This window comes from Phacochoerus africanus, chromosome 5, assembly GCF_016906955.1.
Source record: "Phacochoerus africanus isolate WHEZ1 chromosome 5, ROS_Pafr_v1, whole genome shotgun sequence".
Lineage (NCBI taxonomy): Eukaryota > Metazoa > Chordata > Mammalia > Artiodactyla > Suidae > Phacochoerus > Phacochoerus africanus.
The window spans coordinates 2,338,202-2,363,430 of record NC_062548.1 but is presented as its reverse complement, the minus strand read 5'-3'; the positions used below and the strand labels follow the sequence as shown (position 1 = coordinate 2,363,430).

The following is a 25,229-nucleotide window of genomic DNA, read 5'->3' as shown; positions in this document are numbered from 1 at the left end:
TGTGCAAAACAAGTCAGGGCAGTTCCCCTCGTAGCGCAGTGGTTAAGGAATCTGCCTAGGAACCTGCCTAGGAACCTGCCTAGGTTGCAGGTTCGATCCCTGGCCTTGCTCCATGGGTTATGGACCTGGCGTTGCCGCGAGCTGTGGTGTAGTAGTTTGCAGATGCGGCTTGGCTCCCAGGTTGCTGTGGCTGTGGTGTAGGCTGGTGGCTACAGCTCTGATTGGACCCCTAGCCTGGGAACCTCCACATGGGTGTGGCCCTGGAAAAGACAAGAAAAGCAACAAAAGCAGGTCAGGGAGTTCCCCGCTCACAGGTCCCTGCAGATTCCACGCATTCATGCTGCAGCCTGGAGGCCGCAGAGGGCCTGCCCACCCCCCCCGAAGCGCGGGGGGGGTCCTCTGCCCTCTCCCCGCTAGAGGGGCCCTGGCTCAACGTCTTCCCTCTTCCTCACCCTGGTCCCCCCCGCCCCCCATGATCCAGGATCACCTCCCAATTCAAGGTCCATGACGGCCCCTGAAGAGTCGCCTTTGCCACGTGAGGCTGCAGGCTCCCGGGCACGGGGGGTGCTGTGGCACCGGGCCCGCTCCCCTGCCGACAGCACCACCTCTCCGTGAGCTGCGAGACACGGGCCCAGCCCCGGGTCCCTGGCGGGCTGCGCGGGAGTCGTCTGTGTGTTAACGTCCACACCACCCCAGCCGGGGGCGTGTTTTCTCAGGACTGCGTTTAAATCTCTTTTTCCGAATCTTTGGCTCTGGCTTTGCTCCTTTTTGCTGGCAGACGCCGGAGAATGACTGCTTGCTACCCAGGGTCAAAAAGTCCCGGCCAGCTTGGCCGAGGGACGCGGTCCCCGATCTCGTCGGGTGTCTGATGCCCCCTGATTCTGGGCCGGTGGCGAGAGCGGGTTTGAATCCTGAGCAGTGGGTGTTCAGGAAGCTCGTCCTGGTTTCCTTCTCCGGGTCTTCCTTGTGACTGTGTCGTAACAATCATATCCTTTCTGTGGAAGCAACAAAACCCTCAGTCTGAAAAAGCCCTTTGTGTTGACTTGAAATTGTGTATCATCTATAAACTGCAGGCCTGTGGCTGTAGCTTTCTGTGGCCTGTGAACACGGCCCAGCTCCGCTCTCCTGGCAGGACAGGGGTGCGCGTGTGTGGGAGGCGATGTGGCCCCCGGCCCGGCCCGCCCAGCGCGGACTGGTGGTCGGCTCTGAGGGAGGGCACGGGCGGGGTCCCCTCAGCACGGCTTCCCGTGGTGCGGCTTTTTCTGGGGGGAAGGGGCTCCTGTCTCTGGCATCTGGTGCCTGAGCTGGGTCTCTTCGTGCAGTTGGATGTCGAAGGTGGAGAAGGTGGAGGAGCACGGTCCCAAGAGGCATAAAGGACCGTCCTGTGAACCCGCGGAGCGGGCGACTCCGTCCCGACGCTTCACGAGTCTCTCCGGGAGGAACGGGACGGATGTCGCAGCTGCGGAGCGAGGGCAGGCGCTGCTGGGAGGGATCCCCATCTGGAGAGGCCTGGCGCTCAGACGCGGAGGTGGGGACCCCCGGACGGCATCCCACGGCTGGCTTGGAGGAGGGTTGGCGTCCAGGAGGAGCAGAGCCAGGCGTCCTGTTTTGTTTCTGTTTTTTGTCTTTTTTGCCTTTTCTAGGGCTGCTCCCGCGGCACCTGGAGGTTCCCAGGCGAGGGGTCCGATCGGAGCTGCAGCCGCCGGTCTACACCACAGCCACAGCCATGCGGGATCCGAGCCGCGTCTGCGACCTACACCACAGCTCAGGGCAACGCCGGATCCTTAACCCACGGAGCAAGGCCAGGGATCGGACCTGCAACCTCATGGTTCCTAGTCGGGTTCGGTAACCGCTGAGCCACGACGGGAACTCCCCAGGCGTCCTGTTTATTTCCCACTGTGCCCGGGACAGTCCTGACCAGTCTGTGGGTGGCCCATGTGCCCTGAGCAGGTGGCATGTGGCCGTCCCTTTTCACCGACGACGAGACAGGCCACTGGACCTGGCTGTTTACTCCGTTGAGAATGACCAGAGCGCCGCCCTGCTGGCCCTGTGCCACCTTGGTCTGAACCACCCAGGGAGCAGGCCCTCGTCCCCTTGTCCCACAGAGGAGCCCTGCCTCTCCTCTCCGGTTGGCCCGATCTGCACCCCTGCGGGGCTGGCTTCTGGAACAGGCTCTTCTCCCTGGTCACTGCCTGCGCTGGCCTCCTGCAGAGCCAGGCCTGGCCCTCCGCTCCCTCCATTGGCTCTGCACACATACTCTCTGGGCCAGAGGGGAGCCCCCACCTCCTGGTACAGGGTCGGGGGTGGGGGGTGTGGAGCTGGCAAGCTCCATGCCCGGCCAGGGGTCAGGCCCGGGGCAGCCCCACCAACAGAGCAGCCATGGTGAAACAGCCTGGACCCGGCGGGGGCGGGCTCCTCTGCTCCCACAGGGGCCTGGGGCTCGTGGTGGGTTGTCTGTGGGATTGCCACACCCCCTTGAGGCGCGTCCCCAGCGCGCGCGGTCCTCGGCAGGGCTGGGGTGGGGCTTCAGAGCCGGGGACGGAGGGAGCCAGGCCCTGTGGTGGACGCTTACTTCGCACGTGGTGGTGGGAGGTCAGGTGGTCCCCGACGGGGAGGCCTCCAGGCATCTCAGCGTGGGGACAGGCCCTCCTGAAGACGTCACGTGGGAACGTTAGGGCTGGTCCGTGGGGTGTGCTGGCTGTGTCTCCAAGTCGCAGAAGCCCCGGGGTGGGGGCGGAGATGGGCGGGCCCAGCCGCCACAGGAAGCCGCTGGCCTTCTCCCTCCGCCTGACAGACGGTGGGGGCGTGGCGCCTCGGGGACAGGATGCGGTGGCTGGCGGCCTCTGCTGGATGGCCGTGGCTCCTTCGCACCTGAGGAGGGCCAGCTAGGGGAGGGCTGTCCCCCGGGGCCCCCAGGGGCAGTGTATGTGCAAGGGCCTCCACACTCTAGGAACTGAAGATAGGACAGGGGCTGCGTGTCCCTGAGTCCCGGGTCGTCCTGACATGGCAGCCAGATTGGGGGCCTTGAGAGCACTGGAGTCCCCGCTGAGGCCTGTCGGCTCCCCCTGCCCCCAGCTCCCGCGCCAACACCCCGCTCACGGCCACGCGGGTGGGCGCAGGTGCCCGCTGGAGGCACCACGGGCGCAGCGCCCACACCACCGCGCTCTGCTGTGTTCTGGGGGGTTTGGAGCTTCTCGGCCACCTCCCTGGGGTGAGGCCTGGGGGTCCCTCGTGTCCTGTCCTTAGACCTGTGGTCTGATCCTGGAGACCTGTGACCCCAGGTCTCCCCGCCTGTCTCCCCGTCTCTGGGGGCTGCCGAGGCAGAATGAAGGGCCGCCCCCCTCTGCCTCTAGGGCTGCGAACTCGGTGCCTCTGGCTTCGCGGTGGGGAGCGGATGGCACGTCTGTGTCTGCTAAGCAGGTGCGAAGCTCTGAGCTTCCCAGGTCATCTTTCCCCCGGGTTCCTCTGGGTGTCTCGGTGGGGGTGGGGCGGTGGGCGCAGGAATTGCACAGGGCGAGGTGAGAGCTTCAAAACGGGAACTGTCCCCCGCCGCACCAGGAAGCTGGTCCTCAGGGCCGGGCGCATCCCCGGGTGCGTTTCCGCAGCTTCCTTCCCGCGTCTCCGCCCTTCTGGGAGGTGCTTCGCGCCCTCGGCCTCGCTCAGTCTTGAGGGGGCCTTGCCCACGGCTGGCACCCGGCTCGGGTGGAGGGCTGCCCCCAGAGGTCTGGCCCGTCCCCCGCTCCCCACTCCTGGGCAGCCCCGCGGGGTCCCCTCGGGGTCTCTGGCAAGGACAGGCCCGGGGAGGAGGCAGGGCAGGGCGGAGGGCTGTGGCTGCGGAGGGTTCCGGGCTGGAGCCGGCCGCCGGCCCTGGTTCCTGCTCCACTCCCGTCTTGCCCAACACCTCCCCGGAACCTTGTGGTCGCTCAGGCCTGGAGCCGCGGCCCGTCTGGGGAGGGCTCGAGGGTGCAATCTGGTGCTGGAGGTCAGCGCCCGCGCTCCCCACGCCGCCCCCATGCTGCGTTGGGGGTCATTCAGCCTAAACCCAGGGGTCTTGGGCCAGGTGGCTGCCGGCAGGGGTGCTGGACACAGCTCGGGGTGGCGTCCTCTCCCTGATCAGCCGGGTCCGAGCTGCTAAGGGCCCTGCATCTAGCAGGCGCTCTGGGCATGCCGTCTGGGGAGGGCCGTGGAAGGAAGGGCCCAGCTGCCCAGGAAGCTGGCACAGTGTCACCGGAGAGCTGGAGCCTTCACTGAGCCGAGCCTGTGGCCCGCGCTGGGCTGGGCTGGGCTGGGCATGGCAGGGACTTGACGCTGGCGATCTCTGGGCTCAGGAGCGCCCACCCACCTGCTCTGCAGACTCGCCTCAGAAGCTGAGACAGCTGCCGGGGGCGGGGGCTCTCGTGACCGCTGTGGACAGGGTCATCGCCGGGCCCCACCCAGGCTCTGCTTCCTACTCTCAGCACGGGTCCTCTGCGTGCCAGCACCCCCCATCCGCCCTGCGGCCTCCGCCTCCCCCTCCCCTCCCCTCCCCTTCAGGACCTTCTCTGCCTCCTGCACCACCCTCCTCTGCCCAGGCTGTGGGTGCCCGTGCCCAGCTGGGCCCTAGCCCCCGCTCAGGCAGTCCGCCTGCCCTGGACTCTGTCTCCAGCCCTCAGGGGGCCTCTCCTTGGATCTTGCGTGCTTCCCTCGGGCTATGAGCCTGAGTCCCAGGGGGTTCCTGTCCCCCGAGTGTGTCCCCCACACCCAGACAAGCACAGGTGTCTCCCTCGCCCCCCCCCCCAGTGACACAGTGGTCACTCTCCTCACTCCCCAGCCCCCTCACTTCAGGGCCCAGACCCCCAGGGTCGGGCCAGGACCCCGGCCTCCGGCCTCCAGCTCCTCCCCACGGCCCGGGACCCTGTGCCATGGGTGGTGATGCCTTCCTCAACCAGCCCAGCCCCGCTCTGGTCTGAGCGCAGGGCTGCCCCCCCCAACTCCCCGCCGTCTAGAGCAGGTGACTGCCCCTTGTGCTTTCCCTCCTCCCAGGCCGCTCCCCCCCCCGCGCCCCCCCCGGCCAGGGCGTGCACACAGTAGGTGCTCAGTGAGTGTCTCTGGAACAGTTCAGGAGGGACGGTGGCAGGGACGGCTTCTCCCTCAGCCCCGGTCCCCGGTCGGCCTCGAGAGGGGGAAAGGAGTGAGTCCTGGAGATGCTGTGGCAGGTGCGACCCCGCGGGTCGGGGGTCCTGGACGGAGGGGCTGTGAGCCAGGGTCGTGTGAGGGGGGCCTGGGGTCGTGAGGGGGCACCTCTTGGCTTTCCTTTGGCATCAGGGGAAGATCATAGACTGGGCGTGGGGTCTCCGAGGGTGCTGGACACCCCCCCCCCCGCCCCTATGCCGTTGTTTCAGCCCTAGATTGATCCAGACAGCTGAATCCCTTCCCTTGCGGCTCTGCAGGGGCGGCCGAGGCCCCAGCCCCCTGGGCCCCCGTGTCCCAGGCTTGGGCAAGCGGCAGACAGAAGCCGACGATGCCTGAGGAGGCCGGGTACCCTGCCGCCAGTGCTCTGGGTCTCCTGGCTTGGCCGTGCGAAAGCGGCCAAGAGCACATCAGACCGAACCCAGCGCCGCAGAGCCAGTGGACTGAAGCCACACGTCCAAGGTCAGCCCGGCCTGGCTCTCCCGGAGGTCCTGAGGGAGCAGCTTCCAGGCCTCTCCCCTCGCACGGGGGCCCTTGGGGTTCCTCGGCTTGTGGACGCCTCGCCCCGTCTCCGCCCGCTTCATCACATGGCCTCTCGCTGTGTCCACCTCTCCCTTTTATGAAGACACCAGCGCCGGCCTCGGGCGCTCTGGTCTTACCTGCTTGTGTGCAGAGTCTGGGAAGGCCACACTCGCAGGGGTGAGGCTTGGGACTCCGGCTGCATCGGCCCCTACTGTCAGCCAGCAACCTCCTGGTGTGGTTCCCCTCCCCCAGGGCACGCTCTCCTCCTGCTGCCCCCAGTCCCCCTTCACCTCCACGTCCCCTGGGCCGTAGTGCCTGTGTCCTGGGCCCCCCCGGGAAGCCCGGGCCTTCTTCACATTGAGGGACTCAGGTGACAAGGCCTGCTTTTCAGGCCCTCCCTGGCCATCTCATGCCCTGCCAGAGAGCCAGCCAGGACTGCCTCTCTCACGCCACAAGCTGCTCTTGGGCACGGAGGGCACAGAGGGACAAGAAAGTCTCCTGGTGGGGCTGATTCCGTGTCTGTTTCCTGGTAGAGTGTCGCCTCGTCGGTAAACAGGAGGGAACACGCGGAGAGGCCGTTGCCTTTTGTCTTTTCACGGGGGTGTTGGGCCGTGCAGCACCCTGGGCCGTGTCGTCTGGGGGCTTAGGGTTCCTTGGGCAAGATCCTGGCATCTGAGCAATCTGGGAGGGCATCAAGGAGGAGGTGGCGGTGAGCTGTGTGTCAGCAGGGATGGGTGCCTGGCAGGGTCCCTGTGGACAGGCCTTGGAAAGTGGCTGCTCTGTCCAGAGAGGCTGAGTGTCAGGCTGAGGGCAGGTCCCATCCCCTTTGGGGACCTGGGCCTGACCTTTGGAGGCCCCTGTCCATCTTGTTCCTTCCTGGGCAGAGCCTACCCTGAGTGCTGCCCTGGAGGCTAGGGCAGGGGTCTTGTCTTGCAGCTACAGGCTCAGTTGTCCGTGGACCTGCTACGTGTGGACGCCCCAACTTGGGGGATGCTGAGTGATTGGGATCGGGGGTCTCTCTTGCAGACAGCTGGCCCGGGGATGGGAGGGCAGAGGGCTGGGTTTACTGGCAGGTGGGCCACCTGTGCAGACCCCTCACCAGCCCCAGGGATCCTGGGCCGGCCCTGCTTAGGTCTGGCCCACCCTGGGCTCTGGGTCACCTTCTGAATTTTGTGAGTCCTGCGCCCCAACCCCAGGCCTGGCCATGGCCCATGGGGCCCAGCTGGGACCCCCAGGCTGGCATGATGCCACCCTGGGAGCCCGGGGTGGGGGGTTTGCTGTAGATCTTGGTCCTGCCCTTCTCTCGCAAGAGCCCGTTTCCGGAGTTCCCGTCGCGGCTCAGTGGGAACGAATCTGACTAGTATCCGTGCAGATGGGGGCTCCATCCCTGGCCCCGCTCAGTGGGTTAAGGATCTGGTGTTGCTGTGGCTGTGGTGTTGGTCCCAGACGCGGCTCGGGTCCGGCGTGGCTGTGGTGTAGGCCGGCAGCTGCAGCTCTCATTCGACCCCTCGTGTGGGAACCTTCATGTGCTGCAGGTGCGGCCCTAAGAAGGAAAAGTCGGCTCCCTGGCCTGTTACAGCTTCTGGAACCCTCACTCCCTCCCGCCTCCCTGGACAGCGACGCCACCCCCTCAGCTGGATGGAGGACAGAGAAGGCAAACAAGCCACCAGGGAACGGGGCGAGGCTGCCTGCCCCACGCCGGCCCTTCCCCCCAGGCCCCTCTGTGGCCTCCCTGCCCCTCTCTGGCCCTCAGCAACCCTGCCCTGCCGGGGGGCATCTCTTTGCCGGCCTGGTCCTTCCGCTGGAAGCCATGTGTGGCCATGGGTGCACTTGAACTGCTCTGTGCCTCGGCTTCCCCGTCTCTCAAATGGGGGTTAAGCAGGACCACACACGTGAGGGGCCAGACAGAACGCCGGGTGCGCAGAGGCCAGTCGGCAGGGGGGCGGCTGAGCTGATGGAGAGCCTGTCTTCACTGAGTGGCATTCTCCACTCTGCTGAGGGGTGGATGCCGACCCTGGCACCGGGACCCAGGGAGGGAGTCCCCTGACTCTCCCCAGAGACTCCATCTGGTGAGGGAGAAGCCTCAGGACTGAAAAACGCACCCTAAATGGCTCCCACGTCCTGCCTCAGAGGCCCACCTGGCTCTGGAAGGGGCCAGCGCCCACACAGCCTCCACAGAGGGGCCAGTGGGCAGGGTGGGTCACCCGTTCAAATGCCCCTCCCCCTGTCCCGCCCCCAAGCCTGAGATCGTCCCCAGTGCCCACCCCCAGCCAGAGACTGGGTGACCCAGTGACTGGGCAACTTTGAGTAGAAAGCAGCCTTTTTTTTTTTTTTTTTTTAAATCTTTTTAGGGCCGAACCCACGGCATATGGAGGTTCCCAGGTTAGGAAGCTAATTGGAGCTGTAGCCACTGGCCTACACCACAGCCACAGCACCTCGGGACCCCAGCCACGTCTGCGACCTACACTACAGCTCATGGCAACGCCGGATCCTCAACCCACTGAGCGAGGCCAGGGATCGACCCCGCAACCTCATGGCTCCTAGTCAGATTCGTTAACCACTGAGCCACGATGGGAACTCCTAGAAGGCAGCCTTTGAGAAAGAACAGTAGATCCACACGTATGGACTTGAAAAGTATGTAAGGCTTATTAAGCGTAAATGCACAGACCAACTAAGAACCCTGGAGGCAGATCAGAAGGAATAGGGACCCACCTGCCCAAGTCTGACAGGCCGAGGACCCTTCTGGAAGGAGGCTACCAGTTGCCTGGGGCAGGGGTGTCAAGGGGCTGTGATGTATCCGCCTGCGTCATACCGGCGCATTCTTGATTTGAGAAGATAACAGAAAGAGTTTGCAAGGCACTGGGCACAGCACCTCCAGCTTCCGCCCCTTGGGGGTCCAGGCCTCCTGACCGAGGACGGCTTCATCCAGAGCACCGAGGCCCACGCCTTGTCCTGGCGCTGCTGGACAGAGGGAGGGAGCCCTCTTTGGCTGGAGCACCCACTGCACTGGGGCTTGCCCTCCCAGGGCAGGGAGGCGTGAGCCCCCGCCGGGGCGCTGGGCCTGCATCCCTACCTACAACCAGCGCTCCCCGCGAGCCCACTGGGCCTGGTGCTGCCCCTTGGGTGCACAGCAGGTATGTGGGCGCTGTTCGGGCCCAAAGGACCGAGGAGGGTCCCACCCAGGCCTGTGGTTATTTGGTTCCCTCAAGCCCCCAGCACTGTGTGTGGCTGGTGGCGTCGCGCCAGGGCAGGTGGGCCGCTGCGCTGGGCCAAGGTGGGCGGCGGGCAGACCTCCCCAGGCGAGGCCCCGGGCGCGCCGGCCGGGGCTGGGGCTGGGGCTGGGGCTGGGGCTGGGGCCGGCGCGGGAGGAGGTCGCCCGCCCGCCCGCGCCGCTGGGGGCCGCCCGCGGGCCGCGCCGGCCAGAGCGCGCCGTGCGCCCCGGGCCCCGCGCCGGCACACGCTCGGCTGCCGCGGCGGCGACGAGAGCGACGGCGGTGGAGCCGGGCCGGACGGCAGGAATGCGGAACCGGCGCGCGAGCTGAGCTGCCCAGGATGGCGCAGGGGCGGCGGCGGCGGCGGGCGGCCTGCGCGGGGCCCTAGCGCGGCGGGGCGGACGCTCCCGGCCCCGGCATCGCGGACGGGCGGGCGGGCGGGCGGCATCGCGGCCATGGCCAAGGAGCGGCGGAGGGCCGTGCTGGAGCTGCTGCAGCGGCCGGGGAACGCGCACTGCGCCGACTGCGGCGCCCCGGGTAGGTGCGCCCAGGGTCGCTGTGGGCCCGGGTGGGTGCGGGCGGGGTGGCGGCCGGCCCGCGTGGGTGAGGGCCCGGGTGGATGCCATCCCCGGGGCCGGGGAGGGCTGCCGCGGCGCCTGCGTGGCTGGGGGGCGCGGGCCGCGCGCAGCCCGGTCCTCTCTGGGGTGGGGCGCGGGCCGGAGGGCACCTGCGGGGGCCCGGACACCGCCTGCCCGCCGCCCCCGGCCTGCAGCTGTGTCGCCGCCTCCCCTCCCCCCGGCTGCGTGTCTCGCTGTCACCCGCGGACCGCCGCCGCCTTGCGAAACCTCGGGCTCCGCAAAGAAAGAGGAAATCGTGGCGGGCGACCGGCTGCAGGCAGAGAACGGACAAGGGACCGCGGGATTGTGTGCGTGGGTGTGGGGGGGTCCACACGGCTCCCCACCACCTGGGGGTGACGTCATGCTCCCCCCCGCCCCCGCCTGGAGCCACCCTTTTGCACGGCGCCCCGCGCAGGGGGAAGAAGCACCTGCCCCCTCCACGTGGAGCCGATGGGCAAGGGCGTCCCTTCCCCCCACCCGGCCTCGCTGCTCCGGGGCAGGCGGCCAGTTCAGGTGGGGCCGGGAGGCAGGTGCGGCTGGAACAGGCGCTGGGCCGCCTGCATCCCATCCTCCCAGACTTTGCTCCTGGGTGGCGCCTGTTCTGGGGTGATTTCCAAGGCGCCGGAACCCCGGGTGCTTCCCTGCTTTCCTGCGGCCGCGTGTGCTGGGGTTGGCGGGAGAGGACAAGGCTTTGCTCTCAAGCCCGCACGACCCTGCTTCGGAGCTGGCAGCCCTGTGGGCCTCGCTGCGGCGGGGGTGGGGCTTAGCGGCGCACCTGCTCAGGTCCCGCGCAGGGAGGGTGTCCCCCACGCCCTGCGGGGACACACTGGGGCTCCCAGCTGGAGCCCCTCTGAACAAGCAGCCTAACCACTAGGGAGGGGCCGACGCCTCCAGAGAGGAAACAAAGTCTCCCCGTTTGTCCAGAGACTCTGGTTTGAGATGCAGCCTCTGGACGCCCTCAGCCTAGAACCCACTCCCCGGCTGTCCTCTGCTGCCCACCCACGAGGCCACCCTCCCGGGGGGGGGGGTCTCTGCTGGGCAGCAGTATGTAGTTGGGATGAGTGCCCCAGAGCGGAGGCGGTGACAGGCTCTTCTGGAGGCAGGCAGGCCGCCCAGGGCCCACCTCTGCTGTGCCGCGGGGCCAGGTCACCACCGCCTCTGTGCCAGCTCCTGCCAGCTGCCCCTGCCCCCGTCTCCCGGACCTCTGTGACCCGGACTTGCTCCGGAAAACAGGCCACGGCAGGGAGAGGTCCCATGAGAGAGGCCGTCCGCTCGTTCCGATCTCAGGCTTGGCCTGGGGACTGTGGGGGGGGGGGCTGGCCCTGTCCCTCTCCTTCCTGGCCACTCTGCCCAGAAAGGGCTTCGTTGGACCCAGAGCCTCCCTGGGGGGCAGGAGGGAGGGGGGCTTCCCCGGCGAGGCACACCCTGCAGCTGCTGTGGCCACCCACCCCCTCGGCCCGGGCACAGGGGCTCTGAGGGTCGGCCCCCTGCCTTGGACCACATCCCTGCTCCTCCACCTTGGCCCCTGACATTAGCGTCTGGCTTCATCTGTCCGGCAGCTTGAGGAGTAAAGATACGCCCATTTTACAGCCAGGGAAACTGAGACCTGGAGAACTTGCAGTGTCTTCGGGGACGTGGTACCTCAAAGGCAGACCAGCCCTTCGGCTCCCCTGGCCCCCGAGACCCCCATCTGATGCCCGCCCGTGGTCTCGGCTTGCCGGCTGGAGTCCCGCTGATCTGTGCACGTGCTTTGCCCCCGTGGGGTGCTGAGGGGCCTCCTGTCCCTGCTGTGGCTGGAGGGGGTACGGAGTACTGTCACGCAGACTGGGGCGAGGCTGCTCTTCTTGACTGCAGCCCCCAGGAGAGGGGCACCTCGAGGGTGAGGGGTCCCTCCGGCCTCAGCTGCAGGACCCGGGGTGATCTCGGGCCCCCTAACCACCAGCTGTGGGCTTTGGGGTACATGTGGGCAGACCTGGGCTGCGGAGGGAGGCAGTCTGGGGGTGTGCAGCCGTTGTCCACCCAAGGGGGCGTCCGCTGTGGACACACCCTAAGAGGCTCCCAGAGAGGCTTTCCTCATTGCAGCCTTGTGGAGGGGGGGTCTCTGTCATGGGGGGGCGGAGAGGAGGGGGAAGCCTCTCAGTTCCTCCGAGTCACCTGCCTCGTGGGGACATCTGACTCCCTCGAGCGTCAGGTCTGGTGCCCGGGAAGGACGTGGCCCTGGGCCGGGCTGTGGGTGATGCTTTCGTGGTGTGTCGATGCCTGTCACCTGGCCCTAGCCCGCCAGGTGAACCCACTCCTGAGCGCCCGTGGGCCCCGGGTCTGCACGGCTGGTCCTGATGAGGCGAGCGTGCTGGCGATTCGGGTGGTTTGCGGTGGCAGTGGAGGCCCTGCTGCTCCGGGACCGGACGGTGAGTGTGCGTGGCCCCGGAGCCTGTCCTGGCACCGGGACGGGCATGTGCCTGCGAGACCGAGCAGTGGGTGAGCTGAGGGCAGGAGGCCCCCATCAGCCCCGAAGGCGTCAGGGCGGAGGGGCCTTTCAGACCCGCTGTGAGCAGGGCGGGGGGCTTGAGCAGGAGAGGTTTCAGGGGTTTGCCTTGGTTTGGGACAGCGTCCCCTGAGAGGGTGGCTGGCAGGGGCTGCCGAGGAGTGGGGCAGCAGCCCACTTGGTTTGGGGCTAAAATGGTTTTCTCATTGTGGTGAAGTATATACAAAAACTTGGCGTATTAACCATTTTAAGCACATGGCTCAGTGGGTTTTAGGTATCCTCACCCATGTTGGCCTGCGGTCATCGTCTTTTTTTTTTTTTTGTCTTTTTTGTTGTTGTTGTTGCTCTTTCTTGGGCCGCTCCCAGGCTAGGGGTCGAATCAGAGCTGTAGCCACCGGCCTACGCCAGGGCCACAGCAACGCGGGATCCGAGCCGCGTCTGCAACCTACACCACAGCTCACGGCAACGCCGGATCGTCAACCCACTGAGCAAGGGCAGGGACCGAACCCGCAACCTCATGGTTCCTAGTCGGATTCGTCAACCACTGCGCCCCGACGGGAACTCCTTTTTTTTTTTTTTTGCTTTTCCAGGGCCGCACCTGAGGCACGTGGAGATTCCCAGGCTGGGGGTCTAATCAGAGCTGTAGCTGCTGGTCTACACCACAACCACAGCAACACCAGATCCGAGCCCCATCTGCAACCTACACCACAGCTCACGGCAACGCTGGATCCTTAACCCACGGAGCGAGGCCAGGGGTCGAACCTGCGTCCTCATGGCTACTAGTCAGATTCGTTAACTGCTGAGCCACGACGGGAAGTCCACCATCCATCTTCATAGCTCTTTCCATCTTGCAAAACGGAGACTCTGTCCCCACTAAACGCTGCCTCCCCTCCCCACCCAGTCCTGACGCCCACCCTCCTCCTTTCTGTCCCTGTGAGCCTGACGCCTCCAGGGACCTCACAGAAGTGGGGTCCTACAGTGTCTGCCCTTCTGTGTCTGGCTTATTCTACTGAGCCCCACGGAACGTCCTCGGGGCTCATCCACGCCATAGCAGGTGTCGGAGTTTCCTTCCTTCCTTTCAAAGAATTGAGGTGTCATTGACTCGTGTTAGTTTCAGGTGTACCTTATAGGGACTCGACACTTGCTTAAATTGAGAAACGAGCACCACTGCAAGGGGGTTAAGCAGTTGCCGGTGTGGCATAGCAGGTTGAGGATCCAGCGATGCCGCAGCCGAGGCTCGGATTCAGTCCCTGTCCTGGGAGCTTATGCATGGGGGGGGGGGGAGTAAGCATCCTTCGTCCCACTTGGTGACAAAATGCCTTTCCTGTCCTGAGAACGTTCAAGATCTGCTCTCTTAGTTAACTCTCAAACGTACGACACAAGGAGGCCACCATGCTGTCGTCCTGTCCCATCTGCGGGACTTATTTTGTAACTGGAAGTCTGACCCCCTTCACCCATTTCACCCACCTCTGGCAAACCCCAGTCAGTTCTGTGAGTTCAGGGTTTGGGGGGGGCTTTGTGGTTTTATTTATCTTAAAGTGCATGTACAGTGTTTTCTCTGCCTGCCTTACTTCACGTAGCGTAATGCTCCCTGTGTTGTCACAAGTGGCAGGATTTCCTTCCGTTTAACGGTGGGAAAACATTCATATGCATCACGTCGTCTCTATCCGGTCATCTCTTGGGGGACAGGCAGGTTACTTCTGTATCTTGACTATGGTAAGTAATGCTGGAATGAACATGGGGGTACACATGCCTTTTGAATTCGTTTTGTTTTGTTTTTGCTGTTTAGGGCCGCACTCGTGGCATATGGGGGTTCCCAGGCTAGGGGTATAATCGGAGCTATAGCTGCCAGCCTACACCACAGCCACAGCAATGCCAGATCTGAGCTGCGTCTGCAACCTCCACCACAGCTCACGGCAACGCTGGATCCTTAACCCACTGAGCAGGGCCAGGGATCAAACCCACAACCTCATGGTTCCTAGTCGGATTCGTTTCCGCTGCACCTCAATGGGAACTCCTGAATTTGTTTTCACTTCTTTCAGATAAATATCCAGAAGTAAAATCCTGCAAGTTCTATTTTTTATTTTTTTATTTTTTTTAGGCCTGCACCCGCGGTATATGGAAGTTTCCAGGCTAGGGGTCGAATCAGAGCTCCAGCTGCTGCCTTACACCACATCCACGGCCACGTGGGATCCGAGCCACATCTGTGACCTACCCCACAGCTCACGGCAGCGCTGGATCCTTCACCCACGGAGCCGGGCCAGGGATGGAACCCGCAACCTCATGGATCCCAGTCGGGTTGGTTACCGCTGAGCCACGCGGGAGCTCCTCTTTTTAATTTTTTGAGGATCCTCCATTCTGTTCTCCACAGCGGCCGCGCCAGTTTACATTCCCACCAAAATGTGCCAGGGTCCCTCTGCCACGTCTTTGCCCAAACTTATTTCCTATCTCTTGGGTGGAAGCCATTCCGACAGGTGCGCGTGACATTTCCTGGTGGATGTAATTTGCGTTTCCCTGTGTCTCTCTCTCTCTGTGTATCTGTGGACCATCTACAAGTCTTTTTTGGGAAAATGTGTCCTTAGAGGCTTTGCTCACTTTTTAGTGGAAGTGTTTGTGTTTTGCTGTTGTGCTGCCATGTGTTTTGGGTCGTGATCCATTATTGCATGATTTGCAACTGGTTTCTACCATAGGTTGCCTTTTTTTTTTTTTTGAAGTAAATCATTTTTATTTTCATGTTGTATTTGGTTATCTTTTTTTTTTTCTTTTTTTTGCTTTTGAGGGCCGCACTGCAGCACATGCAGGTTCCCAGGCTAGGGGTCCAACAGGAGCTACCGCTTTCAGCCTGCACCGCAGCCACAGCATAGCAAGATCTGAGCCGCGCCTGCGACCTCCACCACAGCTCACGGCAACACCAGATCCTTAACCCACCGAGCGAGGCCGGGGGTCGAACCCACAACCTCATGGTTCCTAGTCGGATTTGTTAACCGCTGAGCCATGACAGGACGCCCCCCCGCCCCAGTTATTAAAGAGACTGTCCTTCTCCCGTGTATAGCCTTGGCTCCTTCTCGTAAGTTGACTGAGCATGTGTATGGCCGCGTTAAGGGTGGGAGCTCATTTCCGAGCTCTCTGTTCTGGTCCGTTGGTCTCTGTGTCCGTTTTATGCTCACAAACTGTGTTGATTGGTGTCGCTTTGTAATATCGTCTGAAACCAGGAAGCGTGATGCCTCCGGCTTTCTTAAGATCGCTTTGGCTATTTGGGCTTCTTCGAGGCGCCATACAAATTTTCAGTATTTTTGTGAAAAAAAGCCGTGGGGTCTTTGGTAGAAACTTCATCGACTCTGCAGATACAGCTCTGGAGAGCATCAGCCTTTTATTACCATTCTCCCACGGCACAGCGTAGAGAGCATTTATTTATGTCTACAATTTCTCTCATCCCTGTCTTCTAGATTTCAGTGCACAGGTCTTTCACCTCTTTGGCTAAATTTATCCCTAGGTATTTTCTTTCTTTTCTTTTTCTTTGTTTGTTTGGGGTTTTTTTGTTTTTGTTTTTGTTTTGTTTTGTTTTGTTTTTTTGCCATTTCTTGGGCCGCTCCCGCGGCATATGGAGGTTCCCAGGCTAGGGGTTGAATCGGAGCTGTAGCCACCGGCCTACGCCAGAGCCACAGCAACGCGGGATCCGAGCCGCGTCTGCGACCCACACCACAGCTCCTGGCAACGCCGGATCCTTAACCCACGGAGCAAGGGCAGGGACCGAACCCGCCACCTCATGGTTCCTAGTCGGCTTCGTGAACCACTGCGCCACGACGGGAACTCTGGTATTTTCTTCTTTTGGATGCAATTGTAAATGTGTTGTTTTCTTACTTCTTCTTTCCTGTAGATCTTTACCAGTGCAAGGAAGTGCAGCAGATTGTCGTACACTGCTTGTGTGCCCTGCAGCCTTACTGAATTACTCCAGTAGGTCCGACGGGTTTTTCTGGGGGAGTCTTCGGGTTTTCTATCCACTACGTCACGTCATCTGCAAATAGTGATGTTTTCACCTTTTTCCTTTCTTGGGTGCCAAGTTTTTGGAATAACGTTTTTATTTTATAGTGATTTTTGGTTTTTTCCACTATAGCTGGTTTACAGTGTTCTGTCAGTTCTCCACTGAACAGCAGGGTGACCCAGTCGCACATATATGTTTGCTTTCTTTTTTCTGACATGATCAGGCTCCATAATTGACTAGCTCTAGTTCCCAGTGCTGTACAGCAGGGTCTCATTGCTTATCCATTCCGAAGGCAATATTTTGCATCAATTAACCCCAAATTCCCAGTCCATGCCACTCCTTTCTCCTCCCTCTCCCATTGGCAACCACAAGTCTGTTCTCCACGTCCATGATTTTCTTTTCTGTGGAAAGGTTCCTTTGTGCCATGTATTAGATTCCAGATATAAGTGATATCATGTGTTACTCATCTTTCTCTTTCTGACTTACTTCACTTAGTATGAGAGTCTCTAGTTCCATCCACATTGCCACAAATAGCGTTATTTTGTTCTTTTTCATGGCTGAGTAGTATTCCATTGTGTATGTAGACCATATCTTCTCAATCCATTCATCTGCTTTGGCCATTTAGGTTGTTTCTGTGTCTTGGCTGTTGTGAATCATTTATTTCTTTTTCTCGCCTGTTGACTGGCTAGGATTTCCAGTACTCTGTTGAATGACAGCGGCAAGAGGGGGCACCCTTGTTGTGTTCCCGATCTTGGAAGTTCAGCTTTCAGCTTTCCACCTGTTGAGTGTGATGTTAGCTGTGGCCCTTCTCATGTTGGGGTGTGTTCCCTCTACACCCGCTCTGTGGAGAGCTTTTATCCCACCTGGATGTTGAATTTTGTTGGACGAATGTTCTGCACCCGTTGAGATGATGGTGTGAGGTTGGTTCATTTGGCGGAACTCGTTGATTGATTTGGGGATGACGGCCCATCCTTGTATCCGTGGGATGAATTCCAGTCGCGCACGGTGTGTGATCCTTTTCGTGCATTGTTGAATTTGGTTTGCTAATGGCTTGTCGAGTATTTTTCATCTATGTTCATCAGTGATAGTGACCTGTAATTTCCTGTGTTTGGTGATGTCTCAGCCTGGTTTTGGAATCAGAGGAAGGCTGGCCGTGTAAATGAGTTTCAAAGTGTCCCCTCCTGTTTTTCGCAAAACTTTGAGAAGGATTGGTATTAATTCTTCTTTAAATGTTTTTAGAGGAGTTCCCGTCGTGGCGCAGTGGTGAACGAATCCTACTAGGAACCATGAGGTTGCGGGTTCGATCCCTGCCCCTTGCTCAGTGGGTTAAGGATCCGGCGTTGCCAGGAGCTGTGGTGTGGGTCGCAGACGTGGCTCGGATCCCATGTTGCTGTGGCTGTGGTGTAGACGGGCAGCTGTAGCTCTGATTCGACCCCTAGCCTGGGAACCTCCATATGCTGCAGGAGTGGCCCTAGAAAAGGCAAAAAGACCAAAAAAAAAAAAAAAAAGTTTAGTGGAATTCACCAGTGAAACCGTCTGGTCCTGGACTTTGGCTTATTGGAAGCTTTTGATGACTGACTCAATCTCCTTATTAGTAATTGGTCTGTTCAGATTTGCTCTTTTTTCCTGATGAAGTCTTGGTAGGTTGCACGTTTCCAGGAAAGTATCCGTTTCTTCCAAGTTGTCCAGTTTTTTGATTTCTAGTTTCATACCATCGTGGTCGGAAAAGATGCTTGATACGATTTCACACTTCTTAAATCAGACTTCCTTTGTGGCCTGATACATGATTTACCCTGGAGAGTTTATGCTGCATGTGCCCTCGAGAAGAACACGTATTCCAGTGCTTTGGGATGGAATGTCTTGTGTGTGTCTGTTGAGTCCATCTGGCCTAATGTGCGGTTTGAGGCCAGTGGTTCCTTATTGATTCTGTGTCTGGATAATCAGGCGTTGCTGAAGGTGAGTCTGAAAGTCCCTTGCTGCTACTGTATTTCCGTTTCTCCCTTTAGGTCTGTTACTATTTGCTTTACATTTTTGGGTGCTACTCCTATGTTGGGTACACAGATATTTGCACGTGTTGCATCGTCTTGTTGGGTTGACCTCCTCATCATTGTGTCATGACTTTTTTTTTGGTCTTTTAATGCAGTGTTTGTCTTAAAGTCGATTTTTTTCTGATCGAAGCGTAGCCATCTCTGCTTCCTTCTGGTTTCCATTTCTTTCCTTTTCAAGGTCGAACAATATTCCATTGTGTGGCTGGACTGCATTTGCCTTATCTGTCCTTCCGCAGATGGACCCTTGGGTTGCTTCCATGGTTTAGCTGTTGTGCATGATGCTGAAGGGACGTGGGTGTGCAGGCATCTCCAGGCCCTGCTTTCAGTTCTTTTGGGTGTATACCGAGAGGGGGAGTTGCCGGGTCCTAGGGTCATGCTGTTTTTCTTTATTTTTCTTAGGACTCGTGTTCTGTTTTCCGAAGTGGCTGCCCCATTTCGTGTACCCACCAACGGTGCACAGGAGGCCGAGCGTCTCACTTCCTCACCCACGCTTGTTGTTTCGTGTGTTGGATGAGCAGTCGTCCCCACGGGTGTGAGGTGTTGTGTCATTGTGGCCTTGGTTGGCACTTCCCAATGATTAGTCACGTTGAGGCACTTTTCTGTGCTGATTGGCCGTGTGTGCATCTCCTCTGGAGAAATGTCTGGGTTGTTTGGCTTCTCTTGTTGTTGAGTTTGGGGAGTTCTCTCTGGACGAATCCCTTATCATAGAGATGAGGTGCAAATATTGCCTGCCATTCTGTGGGGTGCCTTTTTACTTGATTGATGGTATATTTTTATGCTCAAAATTTAAAAATTTTCATGAAATCCAGTTTGCTTATTTTTTCTTTTGTTGCCGGAGCCCTTTCGTGTCGTATCCGAGAAAGCATTTCCAAATCCAGTGTCATGAATTTTTTTTGTCCCATGTTTTCTTCTCAGTGTTTGTTTTTTTGTTTTTTTAATTTTTTGTCATTTGATTGTTTTAGGTCTCACATGTAGGTTCTTGATGCGTTTTTAAAATTTTATCAGAGTTCCCACTGTGGCTCAGCGGTAAGAAACCCGACTCGCATCCGTGAGGACATGGATTCGATCCCTGGCCCGGCTCAGTGGGTTAAGGATCTGGCGTTGCTGTGAGCTGGGGTGTGGGTGGGCAGACACGGCTCAGATCTGGCATTGCTGTGGTGTAGGCCCAGCTGCTACAGCTCCACTTTGGCCCCTAGCCTGGGAACTTCCATATGCTGCAGGTGCAGCCCTACAAATACCCACCCCCCAAAATTAAAAAAAACCCAAAATGTAAAAATAAATTGATAAATTTTTCCGTGAGTGTTGTTATATTTATAGTTGTACAGCCACCATCACAACCTTATTTTAGAATCCTGATCCCTCTTGAGTTGATATCGGTAGGCGGTGTGAGGTAGGTCCCCCTTTATTCTTCTGCGTGTGGATATCCGGTATTCCAGCACCATTTCTTTCTTTCTTTCTTTTTTTTTTTTTGCTTTTTAGGACCTACACCACAGTTCATGGCAACGCCAGATCCTTAGCCCACTGAGCGAGGCTAGGGATCGAACTTGCATCCTCATGGATCCTAGTTGGGTTCATTAGCCACTGAGCCACAAAGGGAACTCCCTTGTTGTTTTTCAAAATTGCCTTGTCTAGTTGGGGTTCCTTGAGGTTACATGTGAGTTTTAGGATGGGTTTTCTATTTCTGAAAAAAAAATGTCTTTGGGATTTTGGTGGGTTGGCATTGACTATTTAGATCACTTTGGGTAACGGTGACATTTTAACAATATTAGGCTTTCTGATCCATGAACATGGCATGTGTTATTTATGTCTTGTTTAATTTATGTGTTATTCCTTGTTTATGTATTATATGTTTAATTTATTGTGGCTTTTTTGTTTGTTCATTTTTTGTTTTTGTCTTCTTAGGGTCGTACCCACGGCATGGGAAGTTACAGGCTAGGGGTCGAATCGGAGCTACAGCTGCCAGCCTACACCACAGCTCCCGGCAACGCTGGACCTTTAACCCACTGAGTGAGGCCAGAGATCAAACCTGCGTCCTCATGGATACTAGTCGGGGTTGTTACTGCTGAGCCACGATGGGAACTTTATATTATTCTTTATGTGTTATTTGTGTCTTCTTTAATTTCTTTCTGGAAGGTTTTCTACTTTTCATTGTCCAAGTCTTTAACCTCCTTGGTTAATTCCAAAGTATTTTATTCCTTTTTTTTTTTTTTTGGAAGCATAGGAATACATTTTTATTTTTTTAATTACTCAATGAATTTTATTACATTTATTAGTTGTACAACAATCATCACAACCCAATTTTATCTAGCATTTCCATTCCAAACCCCAGACAATCCCCCCACCCCCCAACCTGTCTCATTTGGAAAACATAAATTTGTCAAAGCCTGTGAGTCAGTATCTGTTCTGTAAAGAAGTCCATTGTGTCCTTTTATCAGATTCCACATGTCAGTGAAAGCATTTGATGTTGGTGTCTCATTGTCTGATTGACTTCACTTAGCAGGATAATTTCTAGGTCCATCCATGTTGCTAAAAATGCCGGTATTTCCTTCCTTTTAATGGCTGAGTAGTATTCCATTGCGTATATGTGCCACATCTTCTGGATCCACTCCTCTATTGATGGGCATTTAGGTTGTTTCCCTGTCTTGGCTGTTGCAAACAGTGCTGCAATGAACATCGGAGTACATGTGTCTTTGTGAGTCATGGTTTTCTCTGGAGAGATGCCCAGGAGTGGGGTTGCTGGATCCAATGGTCATTCTATTTTTAGTTTTCTGAGGAATTTCCGTTCTGTGTTTTCCACAGTGGTTGCACCAGTTTACATCCCACCAACAGTGTCATAGGGTTCCTTTTTCTCCACACCCTCTCCAGCCCTTGTTGTTTGTAGACTTTGATGATGGCCATTCTGGCTGGTGGAAGGTGGTGCCTCGTAGTGGTTTTGATTTGCATGTCTCTAATGATGAGTGATGCTGAACATCTTTTCATGTGTTTTTTGGCCATTCGTGTGTCTTCTTTGGAGAATTGTCTGTTTAGATCTTCTGCCCATTTTTCGATGGGGTTGTTTGTTTTTTTTGGTGTTGAGCTGCAGAAGGTATTTATAAATTTTGGAGATTAATCCCTTGTCAGTTGCTTCATTTGCAAGTATTTTCTCCCATTCTGTGGGTTGTCTTTTCGTTTTGTTTAGGGTTTTCCTTGCTGTGCAGAAACTTTGAAGTCCCATTTGTTTATTTTTGTTTTTATTGTCATTTCTCTAAGAGGTGGATCTGAGAAGATGCTGCTGTGGTTTATGTCAGAGAGTGTTTGGCCTGTGTTTTCCTCTAAGAGATTTATAGTATCTGGTCTTATATTTAGGTTTTCATCTGTTTTGTGTTTATTTTTGTCTATGTTGTTAGGAAGTGTCCTGATTTCATTCTTTTCTATGTGGCTGTCCGGTTTTCCCAGCACTACTTATTGAACAGGCTATCCTTTCTCCATTGTATATTCTTGCCTCCTTTGTCATAGATTAGTTGACTGTAGGCACATGGGTTTAATTCTGGGCTTTCTGTCCTGTTCCACTGATCTAGATTTCTGTCTCTGTGCCAGTACCATACAGTTTAGGTGACTGTAGCTTTGTAGCATAGTCTGAAGTCTGGGAGCCTGATTCCTCCAGCTCCATTTTTCTTTCTCAGGATGGCTTTTGCTATTGTGGGTCTTTTGTGCTTCCAAACAAACTTTAAAATATTTTGTTCTAGTTCTGTGAAAAATGTCCTTGGCAATTTGATAGGGATTGCATTGAATCTGTAGATTACCTTAGGTAGTATAGTCATTTTGATAATGTGGACTCTTCCAATCCATGAGCATGGTATATCTTTCTGTTTGTGTCACCTTTGATTTCTTTCATCAGCATCTTATAGTTTTCAGAGTACAGGTCTTTTGTCTGTTTAGGTAGGTTTATTATTTCATTCTTTTTGATGCTTATGTAAATGGAATTGTTTTTGTAATTTCCTTTTTTCTTTTCCTTTTTTTTGGGGGGGGGTCTTTTTGCTATTTCTTGGGCCTCTCCCGCGGCATATGGAGGTTCCCAGGCTAGGGGTCGAATTGGAGCTGTAGCCACCGGCCTACGCCAGGGCCACAGCAACGCGGGATCCGAGCCGCGTCTGCAACCTACACCACAGCTCACGGCAACGCCAGATCGTCAACCCTCTGAGCAAGGGCAGGGACCGAACCCGCAACCTCATGGTTCCTAGTCGGATTCGTCAACCACTGCGCCACGACGGGAACTCCTGTAATTTCCTTTTGGAATTTTTTTTTTTTTTTTTTGTCTTTTTAGGCCCACACCTGCAGCATAGGGAGGTTCCCAGGCTAGGGGTCAAACTGGAGCTGTAGCTGCTGGCCTACGCCACAGTCACAGCAACGCAGGATCCCAGCTGTGTCTGTGACCTACACCACAGCTCACAGCAACACCAGATCCCTAACCCACTGATTCAGGCCAGGGATCGAACCTGTGTGCTCATGGATGCTAGTCAGATTCATTTCCGCTGAGCCACTACAGGAACTCCACCCTGAAGTATAGTTGATTTGCAGTGTTGTGTTACTTTCTGGTATATAGCAACGTGATGCGCGCGTGTGTGTGTGTGTGTCTGTATAGTGCTATTGGTTTACTTAATATTATTTCCCATTATGGTTTACTGACTACCGTTTCCTGTGCTGTACAGTAGGCCTTGTTCTTTATCTGTTTGGTATATAATGGTTTGTTTCCGCTGATGCCAAACTCCTTATTTACCCCCCACCCCGTCCCCTGTGGTAACGTGTGTTTGTTTTCTGCGTCTCTGAGTTTGTTTCTGTCTCATAAATGTGTTAGTTGGCGTCGTCTTTTAGATTCCATTTGTCAGTGATATCACAGACTACGCGTCTTTCTCTCTCTGACTTCCTTCACCTAATACGATAATTTCTAGGTCCATCCCATTTTCATTTCTGATTTTAGTGTTCTGAGTCTTCTCTCTTTTCGAAGCCCATCTAGCTAAGTTTTTGTCAGTTTTGTTGATCTTTTTGAACAACCAACTTTTGGCTTCATTTATTTTCTCTATTTTTCTCTGATCTTGATTTGTTTTTCCTCTAGCTTTGGGTTTATTTCTTCTTTTTCTAGTCCTTTCCATTGTAAAGTTATGTTATTGATTTGAGTTTTTTTTTTTTTTTGGTCTTTTTGCCATTTCTTGGGCTGCTCCTGTGGCATATGGAGGTTCCCAGGCTCGGGGTCTAATCAGAGCTGCAGCCGCCAGCCTATACCAGAGCCACAGCAACTTGGGATCCGAGCCACGTCTGCAACCTACACCACAGCTCAGGGCAATGCCGGATCCTTAACCCACGGAGCAAGGCCAGGGATCAAACCCGCCACCTCATGGTTCCTAGTCAGATTCATTAACCACTGCGCCACGACGGGAGCTCCAGATCTTTCTTTTTTTGATGTATGCATTTCTAGCTATAAGTTCCCTCCCCCATCACTGCTTTTGCTGCGTCTCATAAATTTTGGGATGTTGTGTTTTTGTTTTCATTCATCTCTAAGTATTTTAAGGTTTTCATTGTGATTTCCTTTTGTATCCATTGGTTATTTAAAAGTGTGTTGTTAGGTTTCTACAGTATTGCCAATTTTCCCTTTTTGCTGTTGTTGTCACTGATTTCTAACTTTATCCTGTTGTGGTTAGAGAAGATGCTATGACGCTGTCTTTTTTTTACTTTTTTATTTATTTACTTTTCTGGCCATGCCTGCAGCATGTGGAAGTTCCTGGCCCGGGGATTGAATCTGAGCCACAGCTGTGACCTGTGCCGCAGCTACAGCAATGCTGGTTCATTTCACCCTCTTTGTCTTTTGAAAGTTTGATAACATGCCTCAGGTTGGGCCTCTTCGTGTTCACCTTCGGCGGAGTTTGTTGAGCTTCTTGGATGTTTATATTCCTGTCTCTCATCAGATTTGTCGCGTTTTCAGCTGTTATTTCTCCAAATGCTCTCCGCATTTCTTTCTCTCTCCCTTCTTGGAGGACTTCCTGATGCGTGTGTTCATCTGCTTGAGGACGTCCCACAGGTCCCATAGGCTCTGCTCACTTTTTTCAGCCTTTTTTTCTTTCTCCTCTCCAGCCTCCATCTGACTAGTCTCGTAGCTTCAAGTTCACTGATTCGTTCTTCCGCCTGCTCAAAGCTGCCACCTCTGAATTCCTCCAGTGAATTTTTCTTTTCTTTCTGCTTTATTTATTTATTTATTTATTTATTTATTTATAGTTTTTGCTTTTTAGGACTACACCTGCGGCATATGGAAGTTCCCAGGCTAGGGTTGAATCAGAGCTGTAGCTGCTGGCCTGTACCACAGCCACAGCAATGCAGGATCAGAGCCACACCTGTGACCTACACCGCAGTTCACAGAGATGCCAGGTCCTTAACCCACTGAGCAAGGCCAGGGATCGAACCCACGTCCTCATGGATCCCAATCGGGACCATTAACCACCGATCCACGAGGGGAACTCCCCCTCCAGTGAATTTTTCATTTCTGTTGTTGAACTTTTAGCTCAATTTTTGTTTTTGTTTTGTGGTTTCTTTGTAGTTTCTGTCTTTATTGATGTTTCTGCTTTATTTATACATTGTTTTCTTGATTTTCTCTCATATTCTTTTTTTTTTTGAACATCTGTAAGGCTGTGTTGTAAAGTCTTTGTCTAGTATATCTGCCACTAAGTCTTTTTTCTTTTTTTGCCTTTTTGCGGGCCGCACGCACCTGTGGCACATGGAGGTTCCCAGGCCAGGGCTTCAGTCAGAGCTGCAGCTGCCGGCCTGCACCACAGCCACAGCCACAGCCACATGGGATCCGAGCTACATCTGCGACCTACACCACAGCTCATGGCAACACCGGATCCTTAACCCACAGAGCAAGGCCAGGGATTGAACCCGTGTCCTTGTGGATGCTAGTTGGGTTCGTTAGCCACTGAGCCATGATGGGAACTGCTCCCGCTACGTCTTTTTCAAGGACAGATTCTGTTATTTTTTCCCTTCAGATGGACTACACGCTCCTGTTTCTTCGTGAGCCTCATTTTGCTGTTGAACACTGGGCATTTGAATCTAATAATGCGGAAAGTCTGGAAATCAGATTCTACCCCTTCCTCAGGGTTTGCTTTTTTTTTCCTTTCCTTTTCTTTTCTTTTTTTTTTTGCTACTGCTTTTTTTCCCTGGTGTCTGTGC

General features: G+C 56.2%; 1 protein-coding gene across 3 annotated transcripts in view; it reads left to right on the top strand.

The window, feature by feature from the left end:
- ADAP1 (ArfGAP with dual PH domains 1) overlaps window positions 1-25,229 on the top strand; it is an 82,273-nt gene that overhangs the window by 2,671 nt on the left and 54,373 nt on the right. The window contains exon 1 of one of the 3 annotated variants that reach the window (XM_047779381.1): window positions 9,160-9,440. The exons of 1 other annotated variant lie outside the window; for it this stretch is intronic. In XM_047779381.1, the coding sequence (XP_047635337.1) occupies window positions 9,359-9,440 (82 nt within the window). In that variant the 5' untranslated portion in view covers window positions 9,160-9,358. Of the gene's footprint in view, window positions 1-9,159; window positions 9,441-25,229 lie in introns of those variants that run through there. One more of the 3 variants, XM_047779378.1, reaches the window with a different exon arrangement.